The sequence below is a fragment of the Chanodichthys erythropterus genome, chromosome 15 (assembly GCF_024489055.1).
Source record: "Chanodichthys erythropterus isolate Z2021 chromosome 15, ASM2448905v1, whole genome shotgun sequence".
NCBI lineage: Eukaryota > Metazoa > Chordata > Actinopteri > Cypriniformes > Xenocyprididae > Chanodichthys > Chanodichthys erythropterus.
In genome coordinates this window covers 33784556-33799725 of record NC_090235.1, presented here as the reverse complement: position 1 = coordinate 33799725, position 15170 = coordinate 33784556, and the positions used below count along the sequence as shown (strand labels likewise).

The window sequence follows — 15170 nt, the reverse complement described above, 5'->3', positions numbered from 1 at the left end:
CTTATACATTTTTAAAATTAGTATTTTCCATGATAATATGTGGATGTGGATTATGGTAATGCGATATGGAACAACTTTTTTAAAATAAGCACTTTTTAACGAGGCTGAGCTTAAAATGTTCTCTAGGCTTGTAATAAAAAAAAAAAGGAGAACTGTACATTTGTTTGTTGCAAATTTACAGACAATGCAATTGAGATGTTTTCATTTGCTTGTTGAGGTAATACTGCTTGACAACTGAAAACAAAGTTTCCCATTTGTATTAGCAAAATTGGACAAGTTTTACAGTTCATAAAATCTTTAAAAACAAATTACATTAATTACACATTGATTTCCCTTAATAAAAAGTAAATTGAGTAAGACGGTGTAAAAGGTGCCAGTGTGGATTAGTCATCTGGCCCCCTGGTATTAAGGAGGAAAAATGTTGGCCCTCGTCACTACTGAAGTTGCCCATCCCTGATTTAGATAATCTTCCATTGTCTCAATCATTGTTTCAACAAACTGCCTTCACTCTCACTGTTTTGATCTCATTTTCAGCTCTCACAGTATGACCAGACTGACTCCAGCTGTGCTCCCCAGGACTGTAAAATCTCTGCTGCAAGCCTGATTCTACCAGCAGTCCCTACAGGATTTCATGGTTTTGCGACTGCAGAATTTAAATGTAAAATCAAGCAAGCTCTGCATTATTTGCAGTGGCTTGCCACTGTCTTTTTTTACACATTTTATCTGCAAAAACCAAGGGTAAGGAACAATTCTAGCTAATCAAAATTTAGAATTCTGAGCCCAAATAAATTAATCAATACATGTTCAATTTTACTACTGCTGCATTGCATTGAATTTTATTGTAAAGTGAGCAAATGTGGACCGACATTTGGAGCACCAGGACTATGGGGTCAGATTCCCGCCAATTGTATTGCAGTCACGGATCAAAAAATAATAAACGTGAATCACAAATTTAAAAACACATGTAAAAATATATAGCACAAACTTAAAAAAATAATGCAAAATGATCGGAATGGCAAAGAACATGGTCACGGATCAAAATATAATAAGCGTAAATCGAAAAATCAAAAGCACATTTAAAAAAATAACAAGCATGAATCAAAACTTTAAACACATTAAAAATGATATTGCACAAATCTTAAACTTGTGTTTATGCGTTCTTAAAAGTTGTTTTCCTTGCTTTTATTACTCTTTTCTTTCTGCTCTCTTTACATTTTCTGCTTATATTTTACTCTTTTGTGCGCTTGTGCAGTTTTTCTCTTTGCTCTTCTTTCTACGTTCTGCTCTTGCTTTTCCAAATGTTGCAGTTCGAGTTTCATGTAAATTAGGCTGGGCTTAAGCGCCACCATTGGTCCACTAGTTCTAGATTGACAGCTCCTCCTCTAGCCAATCAATCGAAGGGAGGGAGATGACATCACTTCAATGCGACTCATGGCTACTGATGCTCACACTCATACAGGAGAAGATAACCATCACAGCTGGCAATTTCCGAGCTGGGGTAAACTCTTTCTGTTGCAGGACACTGTTATAATGTATATATATATATATATATATATATACACATTATAACATATGTACATATGTACCTTCATACATATGTACCTGCAACTCGACCTGTCACCGGTATATAGGCTGCTTCTACCTGGACAATCTTTTATTGTTAAATTTACCATCCTAACGACAACCTGTCACAGTTGTGCCTGTCTGACGATCTATCATTGTTATATTAATCTTTAATGCACCTATCACTGGACTTGGCACCGTCAAACGCAGCGTCCACCATGCAGCAGCCTCACAACATCACTCTTATGTGTGCCTGGCTCGTCTATACCTGTTATGTTACTGTTAGATATTTTTAGTATTCATACAATAATATTAATAATAATATGCTTGCTTGTTGTCTCTTTTTTTCCTGTCTTTTGCACCAGAGAATATAACATATGAAACCTACCTTACTAGGCTAATATATTTGCTCGTGAATTACATTTAAAGTAAGATATGCCATGGCAATTGTTTAGATCAGTAGTTCCCAAACTGGGGTACGTGAGGTGACGGAGGGGGTAACGTTACGCGAACAAAATGCAGAATTTTGCCATTCATTTAATTCTTCTCTACATTAAAATAACATTAAAACTGATCATGTATTTTCTAACAGGTATAATATGCCATATGACATCCAATCAAAATACCACATCTTTTGCGGTCAAATCTGACAGAGTCCATTTCCACATATGGGCGCATATAGTCTACAGTATAGGTTGCGTGCGGAGTCTGCAGCCTGAGCAAAACGCGCAACATACTGCCATTCTGTACCTGCAGATTTAGCACTTACTAGAACAAAGAACAATAGCCTGGCACAAAACGGGCTTAAATATCAATTTAAGATTCAAGCTCTTGATACAAAACATAGCCTACCTTTTGTGAGTTCTTGTTTTTAATGTTGATAATATTATATGAGCAAGAATGCAAATCCAAATATCCACACAACAGTTCAACAAACAAAGGGGTAATATTAAGTGTTATTCTTCACAGTATTGTCAGTATTTGCTCTATTTTGCAACGAAAACAACAGCAGGATTACAACACAGCAGTGCTTCTAGAACGAATCTGCAACTTTGAATGAATTGTTCGTGAAAGTCATGATTCATTCATAAATACAGCCACTTGCTTCTTTGAATGAATGACTCGATGACTCAGGCATTAAGACAGTGACTTACCGCCATCTACTGGCGGTTTTAGTATTTAAAATAATCACTTTTCAAGTTTTTAGCATTGCATATTTCTCTATTGAACATTTTTTAATTTAAAACATTATTATTGTTGTAAAGGTATTCATAAAGATCAAAAACTGCACTAGAAAGTCAATTTAGGGGGCAAATATTGTCCCTTAATGGAAAATTTACAATCTAAGTGGAAGAGAGGGGGTACGCAGAAGGATGGTAAGTGTCTCAGGGGGTACTCCACTCTGAAAAGTTTGGGAATCACTGGTTTAGATCATTGTATGTTGCTCGTAATAGTAAACTGTGCATATTTTGTCATGTATTGTTTTCCTGTAAACAGATTTATAGATTTTGTCTTCCATGTACAGTATGTCATTGACACGGGTGTTGGTTTATGAATTTGATCACATTTTAACACTGAGATTATAAAGTTATAAAGTTAAGCAATAGCCTTCACATCAGTGTTTTCCCCAATATTAGAGCAATTGCAAATGTTTATTGAGCTGTTGTATAAATCAATATAGCTATAAGTTAATTTTGAATGTGTTTTTGCACTATTTTAATGAAAGGAGTATCAAACAAAGTCACAGCAGAACAGCTTCGCTCGTCTCTGAGCAACACAGCAGTGTTTCATTAATGAATTCCTGATTTGAATGAGAAGTTTGAATGAACTTTTCGCCACCTACATATCTGTATCTGTAATTTTGTTTTTATTTAAAACATTAATCTTTATTGTGCAATTATGTAGTTATGTAATTAAACACAATAAATGTGTGAATAAATCACTGCATATCAAATCCACCTGGTTTCTGTAACTATCTTCTCTGTAACACTATCGTAGTCAATGCAGAGATGATACATTCAGTCTTAGAATTAATTTACCTATGATCGTTTAACAACAATTAAGAAATATATTAGCTACAGTAGCCTTAGCATATTAGCACCATGAGCCAAGTAATATTTTAACACCAAATACCATATATTATGAACATAAAGATTAACAATCATAAGGAGACTGCACAATAAAAAGAGTATCTCAAAAAGAGGAATTATTTGTCCATAGTTCAGATAACTTTACAGATTGAAAGTCCTTGTAAAGTTTCAGATTAAACTGTTATCTTCTCCTGTATGAGTGTGAGCATCAGTAGCCATGAGTCGCATTGAAGTGATGTCATCTCCCTCCCTTCGATTGATTGGCTAGAGGAGGAGCTGTCAATCTAGAACTAGTGTACCAATTGTGGCGCTTAAGCCCAGCCTAATTTACATGAAACTCGAACTGCAACATTTGGAAAAGCAAGAGCAGAACGTAGAAAGAAGAGCAAAGAGAAAAACTGCACAAGCGCACAAAAGAGTAAAATATAAGCAGAAAATGTAAAGAGAGCAGAAAGAAAAGAGTAATAAAAGCAAGGAAAACAACTTTTAAGAACGCATAAACACAAGTTTAAGATTTGTGCAATATCATTTTTAATGTGTTTAAAGTTGAGATTCATGCTTGTTATGTTTTTTAAATGTGCTTTTAATTTTTCGATTTACGCTTATTATATTTTGATCCGTGACCATGTTCTTTGCCATTCCGATCATTTTGCATTATTTTTTTTTAAGTTTGTGCTATATATTTTTACATGTGTTATACATGTGCTATTATTTTTTGATCCGTGACCGCAATACTATTGGCGGGAATCTGATCCCATACAGGACTTCCAGTGTCAGGGTTATATAAAAGAACTTAAAGAAATGCGATTAATTCATATTTAATATTTCCATATGATCTCTACAAATCATTAATTCATGACATGCACTTGACTATTGTGTTACCAACTTGTTTATCAAAAAAGGCACAAGAGACATCCAGCTATGCAAGTGTTCCAACACCAGAGGCAGTGTTAAACCTTCACATTGTCTGTAAAAATTGTCAATCTATTGGTTACTGTCATTTTAATTGATGATGCCTGTGCGTAATCAAAACCATCAAGGGAGACTGATGCAGAGGTAACTGTCATTAGATTTAGCATCAGTCGGTTGTTCTGGAGGCTGAAGCCACACTCTGCTGCCACTAGAGCACACTTGCCACCAACTGGATGGGTGGGAATTAGTTACAAGTTACAATAGATCATCCTCAGTGTAATGTCCAGGACAGTCTTCAGATTTTTCCGTCACAGCTAGGGTTGGGCCATTAGACAATGCCGTCGAGATATATATATATATTTATTAACAGGATGGCGGACAGCAGTGTGAGTAAAATACATGCCCCAGCCACATTTAAGTTCAAAGTCTTGACGCACTTTTATACCATTGATGTAACAGCCGTAGACATCTTTGACGTTCTTCACCGAGCGCTTACACGGGAGCATTTGAAAGCATATATTAGGGATCCTCTGATAGACGTCTGCTTTCGAACGCTCCCGTGTATATCTAAGCGCTTGAAGAACGTCAAAGGGTCTGTTTGCACCTGGTGACTTCATGCATTTTCTCTGATCGGATAGCTATCTGATCGTGAAAAGACCAGGTCTAAATGCCTAAATGCCTAAAAACGCATTTGAGACGCGCATTTTGTTTTCATATTAACACCAATATCGCGATGTATCATTATAGGATTGTCTAACGATATATCGATTATCACAGAATCGCTGACTCGCGATATTATCGTTATCGTGAGCCATTTATCGTGATCGTATCGTGAGGTACCCTCCGATTCCCACCCCTAATATAAATATAAATATATATATATATATATACACACATATACACACACACACACACATATTATATATTATATATATATATATATATATATATATTATATATTATATATTATATATTATATATTATATATATATATATATGTGTGTGTGTAGAGAGAGAGAGAGAGAGAGAGAGAGAGAGAGAGGTGTGTGTGCGCGCGTGTGAGACGATTCAATACAAATCCGATACAAATCCTAAACTCACGATTGCAATATTTTAAGCCAAAGTAAGAGTTTTTTTATTATTATTACTTTATTATTATTATTAAGACACAAATATTCCCCCATTGCATTATTATACATTACACTGAACATTATATACAGTAGAACTGAAACTCCGTAAACTTTCATAATTTTCCTCATGCAAGACTCGCAATTTCAATGCAGGCATTCGTTGGATCTCTTACATAGACAAGCCACGCACACACAGACTCTCCTGGTGCTCGCCATGTCCCGCATCTCCCGCTATTAATGCACTATACATATAAGAATAAACCATCTAAAATGCTTTGAATAATCGTACTACTAAAACTAAATGTGATACGGTGATTTAAATTATGTTTGCACTTTCACTTTGATGAGTGTTGTTCCAGCATGTGTGAACTTCAGATGATCAATGCAATCAAAGTTCTAATGGCAATAAAGCAAATCAAAATGACTATTCACGAACTGAAAATGGTGATTTCATCCAAATTTTAAACTCTGCATTTACTCTCTCATCTTGTTTTCGTGCACCATGCAAGCTTTTGAACATCTGTAGTGTTTACTACAGTATGAGTGGTGTTGTAAATCTGTTCATCATATAAAGCCATATAAAAAGGGCCATCATTAAATTACATTAAATTACTTGAGATTAATTGCACACTTATTGTGAAATTAAGCATACACCATTTATATTGTTTAACATGTTAATTTTGTCATCATTTGCTATATCCAGCAAAGTAAACAATCAGACTGAAGGGTGACACACCACTACACAAAACTGTATTTTCTTTTTCCAAGGTAAATTTAGGTTTCTTTCCAAAAAAAGGACACCTAATAACCAAGTGATATAAGAAGTCCATATAATTCATAAATTTATGAACACCACAGTACCAAAGAATATAGAACCCAAGAGGCGAAACTCTTATTCTTATTCAACAGATACTAGATGGCGCTCTGGTAGCGCGGCCACCATTATGGGGTGAAAATGCCAACTGGACCATAGAATCCTTCACATCTTACGCACCCAAAATCTGCGAATCTCAGCCAAATCAGAAGCACAGTACAACATTTCTCAAATTAAGTCAGTATATTTTATGACACCTACAGTAAATGTTGTATTGTCTTATATGCGTTTTATTTTAACAGTTGTGGAATCCAACCATTCAACCATCTGAGGTAACGTAGTTAGCCTACTTTGAGTATTTCCATTTTATGCAACTTTACACATTTATTGATAGTAAATGAATAATTATTACATTTAAGATCATCATGTTTGCAGCGAACAATATAGATCAGACCTAATGGAATAATAATAGTATTACTCCATCTGAGTTGAAATATATATTGTATGTTTTAACGGATCACGCTATCACGCATAATGATCTTATAATACATGATGCATTGATGTGTCCGTTATCGCATAATTCACACTTTTGGACACTTTTGCTTTAATGTACAACACTGCAAAAACAAGCTGTTATTTTCTGTTATATATTTATTGTCCAACATTCCCAATTTTTCTGATGCATATCCTTAATTTAATTTCATATGTTGGTATTAATTCAGTGTTTATAATGCTAATACTTGAACTTCAAAGAATTTTAACCCAAACAGACTGGGTTTCTAGAGAGCAAAGGTTTTGTGAAAAAAGTGGAAGACTTAATAAACTGTTAAAAGGATTTGATGATCACTAGTGATGGTATTTTATTGTGTTGTCATCATTCAGGTTGGATTCTAGCTTTAATGTACTTTTTTTTTTTTTTTTTAAACAAAGCAGCTGATATTGCTATAGAAACTAGTGGACCAACGAGTCGCTTTCACGCCAAAATGACGGAAACGCAGGGCTGCTGCTGGGCGCCGGTGTTGCAGTGGAACCTTCTATTGAGTTTTGCTTCTTGTTAGTGTATATTCTTTGATAGTGAATATTTTTTCAAGAAAAAAAAAAGATAACTGAATAAAACTTTTCAGAATTCAGTGTATATAGTATGTGTACAGTGCAACAGCAAATAGCTTGTTTATAGCTTTTTAGAGCTTGTTTACGTTTTAGACATGTCAAGTACAATACTGAACATTACCACATGGAGATGCCAAAAAAACCTAAACCAACCACCTTGACCTTACTGCATTATATGCCTACTACAGTACACAGATCCATTCAAAATTATTAAACTCAAAGCCACATAAACAAGACAGATCAAAACTAGTACATTCACGTTGTTTCCACACACATTCAGCATAAAGTAAAAAGTGTCTGTGCATAAATACAATGTGCAATCAGTGCATCAAGAGCGCATATACAGGGTTTGTTTGCGCATCAATATAACGGACTCACGCGTGCTTACTGTACGCCTCCTGTACGTTACTGCAATCATCTTTACCTTGATTACAATTCGCATCCATCAAAACTTTACTAGCGAGAAGTTTGCTTTATCCAGCCGAGAAATGTAGTTTGCATATCATCTGGCCAGGTTGGGATGTTTTGATGTTCCGTTCAGTCTGTATTTCACACAGCGTGATGCGTGAGGGCTCACGCTCTTCAGAAACAATCACAGAGTATGACAGAATATTTAAAGCGAAACACACAATGGAATGAATAATTCACTGAAAATTGTCTGCAAGTCACTGTTCTCTCTGCCATCTCCAATAAAATAAGCCTGATTTTCTTACATTATTACATTAGCGCCGAGTGGATAATCGGACTGAAAACTTTCCTAGAGTTTATTGGATTTAGATGATCTGCTCGCAAACAGAAACAAAATCGGGTTATGGGGTTAGAATAGAAGTTTCCATCTACTAGGGTTACAGCTATTGTGCCATGTAGATGCTCAGTTTGATAAAACTCCCAACTGCCAAGATCATCTAACTGCATGACGTAAATTACGTTAATGATGCAATTTTGCGTTAAATTATTTGCATTAAATTATTTTAAAGCTGCTGTCCGTAACTTTTTTTGGTTAGAAATTATCCAAAATAAATTTTTGGGCAAGTACATAACCAGCCAGTGATCAAAACAGTCAGTGTACAGAAAATGAAATCTACAGGTAACGCTAATACACACTAAATACAAATTCACGCAATGCTGATGTTGTTAACAGTAACAATTTGAGAACAAAGTTTAACAATAATAATTTGCACGGTTTGACATGATCCAAGCTAAGCGATCGTTAGATTTTATTGGCAGTGCGATTTACTGTAATGCTTGTTTTTACCTCAGTTGGTCAGAACAAAAGTGGCAGACATGTTACTTATTCAGATGACATTTTCCACTGAAAATGCTTACGTGGTCATACTTCAAGACTGCAATCTGTGATTCCGAAGTACAGTATTCACACCAGTGTGGTGACTGACAGCAAACATTAGATTCAACCATGCTGAGGTGCCGTGCCGAGTCACAACCCACGTAAAGAGGATAATTCCGCAAACTGCAATTGCAGGTTTCAAACAGAGATGGCGACAAAGAGGCAAAATTTACGGACTGGAGCTTTAACACATTAAGGATTTTGAATTTATTGCATGGTTACTTGTAATCACGTAAAAAAAAAATATTTATCGCAATATATATATATATATTATATATATATATTATATATATATTATATATATATATATTATATATATATTTATATATATATATATATATATATATATATATATATATATATATATATATATATATATATATATAAATAAAATGCAGCATCTGTTTTTCCCTTCCTGAAGTAGCTAATGCTAATGTCTCCCCACATCCTTTGGCTGTGGGGATTACAGTACAGTGTGTACAGGATTACAGTACAGCATGATCCCATACATTACAGTATGAGATCACGCTCAACTACCTGCTGATTGCACCTACGACCAAACATTTTTTAAATTTGTATTGGCTATCAGTGGAATGGACTCTTGTGCGAACGGAACTGACCAATGAGCTTGTTCTCGCACTGAATAAATGGCATTGTCAGATCAGATCCAAACGCATTGAATAATTGGAATTGTCAGATGAAAGTCCAAGGGGGTCTGTATTCTGCATGGCACTTCTCAATGAGTTTATCATTTAAAAGCAGCATGTGATGCACTCTACCTGTGTATGGAGTTGGATGGGCCATGGTGCATGCCCGCTGACGCAGGATCCTGAGGCTTTCTATTCATTCCAGGTGGCGGACACATTCCAGATGCCACCTGAGGGGGCATGCCGCCCATGTTGGGGCCAATGCCAGGGCCGTACGGCCTCGTACCCATCTGACCTGGGCCCATGCGTCCTGGAGGCATCCCTCCATATGGCCCCCCTCCACCCTGCCCAGCCATAGGGTTCATGGAGCCACTCATGCCAGGACCACCTGGATAGTTAGCATTTGGCATGCTTCCATAACCTGGTGGCCTCGGGTATCCTGTTAAATATATTGAGGTTAATGTAAACTAGGCTACTGTAATAAAAGTGAAAGTTATGTTTTTGATGTTCTTAAAGGGGACCTAGTATGCACTTTTTTTACAAGATATAATATAAGTCTCAGGTGTCCCCAGAATGTATCTATGAATTTCAGCTCAAAATTCCACACAGATCATTTATTTATTATACCATGTTGTAAATGCCCATTTCTGAGTGGAAGGAAAAGCATGCTGTTTTGCTGCATGCATCTTTAAATGCAAATGTGCTGCTGCTCCCCACCCCACTTTCCAGAAGAGGGCGGAGCCTTTACAGCTCATGCCTCAGATACTCTGCCAAAAACAAAAACATTTGTCTGGTTTTGATCATCATCTCTATCATAGTCTCATTCATGTGACATTGCCGTTCTTCTTCATCATGAAAGTTTATTGCATTTAAAGTCATATCAGTCTAAACTTCTGATATATGGTTTTCTGAAACCACACCCCCAAAGCATGAGCACAGAGAGCTGGATTTCAGACAGCACGTCCTGTGAGTATTAAACTAAGATCTCTTTCACATGTTATTGTGCATAAACTGTCAAATACACACAAGGTTATGTAAAAAAAAAAAACAGTTCACATAAATGCAGACGGTTAGGTCTGAGAGCGTAAACAGCAAGTGAAGAAATTGCATATGTATATTAGATGGATACTAACTGGAAAGCAGCGTAATACACAGTACTTACAGCTGTAAATGCTATTAATATGAATTAAACAAAAGGAAAAACAGAAAATCTCTCACTGCTCTTGACTGCATTAAATAAGCATACATTTCTTTCTTGAATGCTGCCGTTACATGCTCTGGTGAGGAGATAAACATGGCGGACTGTGTTGAGCTCACTGAGGGTGGGATCTATGCTAATAGGGCAGATTCCATCAGCAGTCATGGGTGGGACCTAGACATTTTGTGATGTCACAAAAGGTGGATTCTGCAAACGGCCTGTTTTGAGACACTGCTTATGATTTGTGAGAGGACTAGGTGGAATTTTACCATTATAGGGTGGTTGTGTCCACACTGCCGACACACATTTTTGTTCAAACACCATGTAAAAGTGAATTTTGCATAAAAGGCCCTCTTTAAAAAGCACCAGTCAACTGTTCAATCAAAATAAAGCTTCTTACCTTGTGGTCCATACTGGCCACCCTGCGGCCCATAGTTACCCATGGAGTTGTTCTGGGGGAAGGAACCCATCCCACCATGCATTTGGCCACCAGATGATTGCCGTGGGGATAAAGTTGACCCGGGTTGAGGAGAGCCGTATGGCATCTGAGGGTTCCTCATATATACTGTAGAGAACAGACACAGTTATGCTATGGTAAACTCAAAGTTCCTTTCATGCTAGCAGTTTTGGTGTGGATCCAGGTGTTTGATGTCTGGTTTGTTGATTGCTGTGAAAGCAGCTTTCTAAACGCAAGTGCACAGCATAGAACAGCACTGAAGTAAATTGGAAACAAACAATGGTCTGATGCAGTTTGTGTAGGCACCAATAAGGTTTACAATTCAAAAGCAATATGGTCAAATTTGCATGAGCAAACCACAATTTATGATGTATGATTTGCCTATTACAGTCTCTACAGAACCTTTGGTGACCAGCTAACTTGGCATTCTTACTCTAGGGTACATCAGGAAGAGTACAATCAATGTGGGGGGGTTTTGGGGATGTACATATTTTTTTAATGGCATCTTTTTATGAATGAAGGCCAGTATCACTGATACTAATACTGGTACTGACGTCTGTATACATTTTTTAAAACATTAATCATAGACATGTATAACCGTAAGCTATCAATTTCAACAATTTATTAGACATTAATAAACTGCTCTTATGAAGATACTCGACAAAACTGACATTTTGCCATAATTCTCTGTTATTGTTTGTTCAAGCACGAAAGAGAAATTGATAGTGGTGCACGAATATAATGGTGCACAAAGACAGAGCGTTTTCATTTGTCTTGTGGCGCTTTGTTTAAAAGCATTTGCATAAAAAAATGGATACTGTGTTAATTGCGTTAAATATTTTTAACACGTTAAACTGAAAAAAAATTATTTCATGCGTTAATGTGTTAATTTTGACAACTTGGCCAAATTGTTGTGATTATATATCAATATGGATATAAAATAACTTTAAAATAATAGTTTACATTAGTAGACATTAAACCATTAAACTTATTTCATCTGAAAACTACAGGGAGCTTAAAGCTTCTCACTTGTTGTTAAGCGATTCTCATTTCAAGAATGGGAAAGATGGTTGGTGCGTGTTGCGTTCACAACGGCACAAAAACTCAAAGCAGATGGAGAGATGGCATTCCTGTGGAGCAGCATTTACTGTGAATCGATCCACTCTGACGCACTCTAACGCACTGAAAAGACCAAGACTGCATTTTCAATAGTATTGTGAGCTAAGCTGATCGTAGAAAACATTGGTGGAAATGGTTCTACGATTTACTGAGGATTACAATGCATTTGGGAAAGTCAGCACAATGTAAATTAACATAGCGGCAAGCTTCACTCTGAAACACGCAGTGCAAATATTTAATTCAATGGCATGCTTTGTGATTTGTGATCAACCCATATCATGTTTTCGGTTTTGATCATTTATGCAGCCCCTAGTGAAAATGTAAAAATCATAAAATGTCACAGTAATTCAAAAAACTAAGACTCACCTCTATCCTGACCCATGGAGGAATGTAACATACCATCCGACTGGACACTCGAGGGTCTGGGGGGCATTTGGTTTCCTATAGGTGGCGTGAACAACAAAGTTTATAAAAAAAAAAATAATAATAAATAAATAAATAAATAAATAAAGTAAATTTAAAAAAAAAAAACACATTATTAAAATAAATTATATAAATGAGGTTCCCACCAGGCATGGCTCCGGGTGAGAGGGGTCCTGTGCGCGAGGCCGGGCCGCTGGCAGGTGAGCCCACGGGTGAGGGAGAGGGGCCACGGATACCCGAGAGGTGAGGAGAGGTGTGGGGAGAGAAGGGCGACTGCGCTGGGTTGCTCTGTTCACCCTGACTGCTGGACACACCCGATGTGCTCACGCCTGGGCTCAAAGCACCCTCTGTGCCTGTGGGGAGATCGTCGATGGAGCCCGACAAATCCTGCACAGGAGAACAAGAGAAATGAAGAAATGATATTAGTGTTGTTTGATAAGGTGTCACCATCTTTACAATCTGAACAAACCCTTTAGAACTTGTGCCACATACTATAATAATACCTAAATTCACATGATTTAATGAGGTGTGCTAGTAGGCACTAAGGAAAAATTGTATTTCAATGTTCTTGTGCTCGATTGCAAAACTTTTGCATTCTCAAAAGTTTTTCACATTGTTAAAAAAAAAAATTCTGAAACATTAAAGCCATAAATGAGAACCATTAACCCCATATTAAATTATAGGCCTGCCTATCTATATTTATTTAGATCAATATCAGACTCTGATTACTTGTTTTTGATTTTGCTACCATTTAACCTACGACGGTTGAGAAAGATTCACTGGTTTTTGTTATTTGTTGATAAGATTTGGTTTATTTTGCTCTGGCCATTGTTATACCAAGCCCCTTCAGAACACCTTAGCAATGTTATATCAACTAAGCATGTGCACGCTATAGACCTTAGGTTAGCCACCATATTGAATTTAACACAGATAAAAACAAGGCTGTCTTAGCAATAGGATGCACCGCATAAAGGTCCTAGATCACAATTTTTACAACTCACAACTTTTAAAATTGTTTTATGGAGTTGTCGTCTACTGAAAGGTGAAAGGAACAACAGTACAATCTATTAAATGCACTGTATTCTATCACTCACAGCCTTGTTTTCATTCCTGTCAAAAATTAAATATGGCGCTGCTCTGACTAAGGTCTATTGATGTACTTCTGGCATATTAGGAAGAGCTTCTTGCTTCTAGCATTGTAGACAGATTGTAATGGTTACTACTAGCATAATAAAAGGACATCATGCTAAAACCCTCTCCAAGATGTTTACAATTTGTTGACAAAAAAAAGATCACAATTTAAATCATAAAGGGATAACAGCCAAAAATGAAAATTCTGTCATTATCATTAAAAAATGTTATAAAACAAAAAGACTTATGTTCATCATCTGAACAAAAACAAAGATATTTTTAATTTTCTCTCATTTGTCCATAAAACAAAATGTTCATGCTTAAAGTATGAAAGTATAAAAAGATATTATAAAAAGCAGTTTAATCCAAGTCTTCTCGCCTGTACTGACTTAACGAAAACAAATCTCATTGCTTAATTTCAAGTAGGGATGTCACGGTGAAGAAATTTTCATACTGGTATATACTTGCTACAACACCTATACTACTGATAACACCACTAACTACCACAGCGAGCCTAATGTGTCAAGCAAGCATGCTTTTGTTTACCATATTTCATGCACGTTGATCAATGTTTATGTGTTAATAAAAGTGAAATTAAATCTGTGATTGTATCCGTTCCAAAGACCTGGATTAAACCGTTTAAACATGTCTTTTTGTACTTTTTGATGCATTAAACTTTTGATTACATAAACTTTCAATGGATGAGCAAAAATAATGAGAATTATAACGATGTCTTCATTTGTGTTCTTAAGATGAACAAGCATTATGGGTTTAAAATGAAATGAGGTTGAATTAATTGACTAATCAGTTGTTGGACCATCCTGACCAGAACCTAATAGCAACAATCTGGATACCACCCACAAAAAACTAGCATTGTTGTGTCAAGTTTTGTACTGGCAAATATAGGGTTCACAATTTCTTTAAAAAATAAATCTAGCTGCAGGGCAAACATCAGCGACATTTACACAAACTGTGCATAACATAAACACAACATGACACGTATAACAAAAAAAAAACTAAAAAAAAAAACAAGTATTAGATATGAAAATGTTCGCTCTATATACATGAAGTAAACATGGATATTTTGTGCTACCATTTGTCTTTGATTATTGATGATTTTGCCCATTACAGAACACTGGCTGCCTGAAAACCAGCCTGAGCAAAATGAGCAGCGAGTTCATTTGGGGTGTGATGCTGAAATCAATCTGGCAGTCAGTCATAAAGCCTCCCA

At 36.2% G+C, this 15170-nt stretch overlaps 1 protein-coding gene across 2 annotated transcripts in view; it reads right to left on the bottom strand.

Annotated features, from left to right (window-relative positions):
- arid1ab (AT-rich interactive domain 1Ab) overlaps positions 1 to 15170 on the bottom strand; it is an 82246-nt gene that overhangs the window by 16805 nt on the left and 50271 nt on the right. For both annotated transcript variants that reach the window (XM_067361844.1, XM_067361845.1), the window contains 4 exons: positions 12955 to 13195; positions 12752 to 12826; positions 11210 to 11374; positions 9744 to 10050 (listed from right to left, as the gene is read on the bottom strand). In XM_067361844.1, the coding sequence (XP_067217945.1) occupies positions 9744 to 10050; positions 11210 to 11374; positions 12752 to 12826; positions 12955 to 13195 (788 nt within the window). The remainder of the gene's footprint in view (positions 1 to 9743; positions 10051 to 11209; positions 11375 to 12751; positions 12827 to 12954; positions 13196 to 15170) is intronic.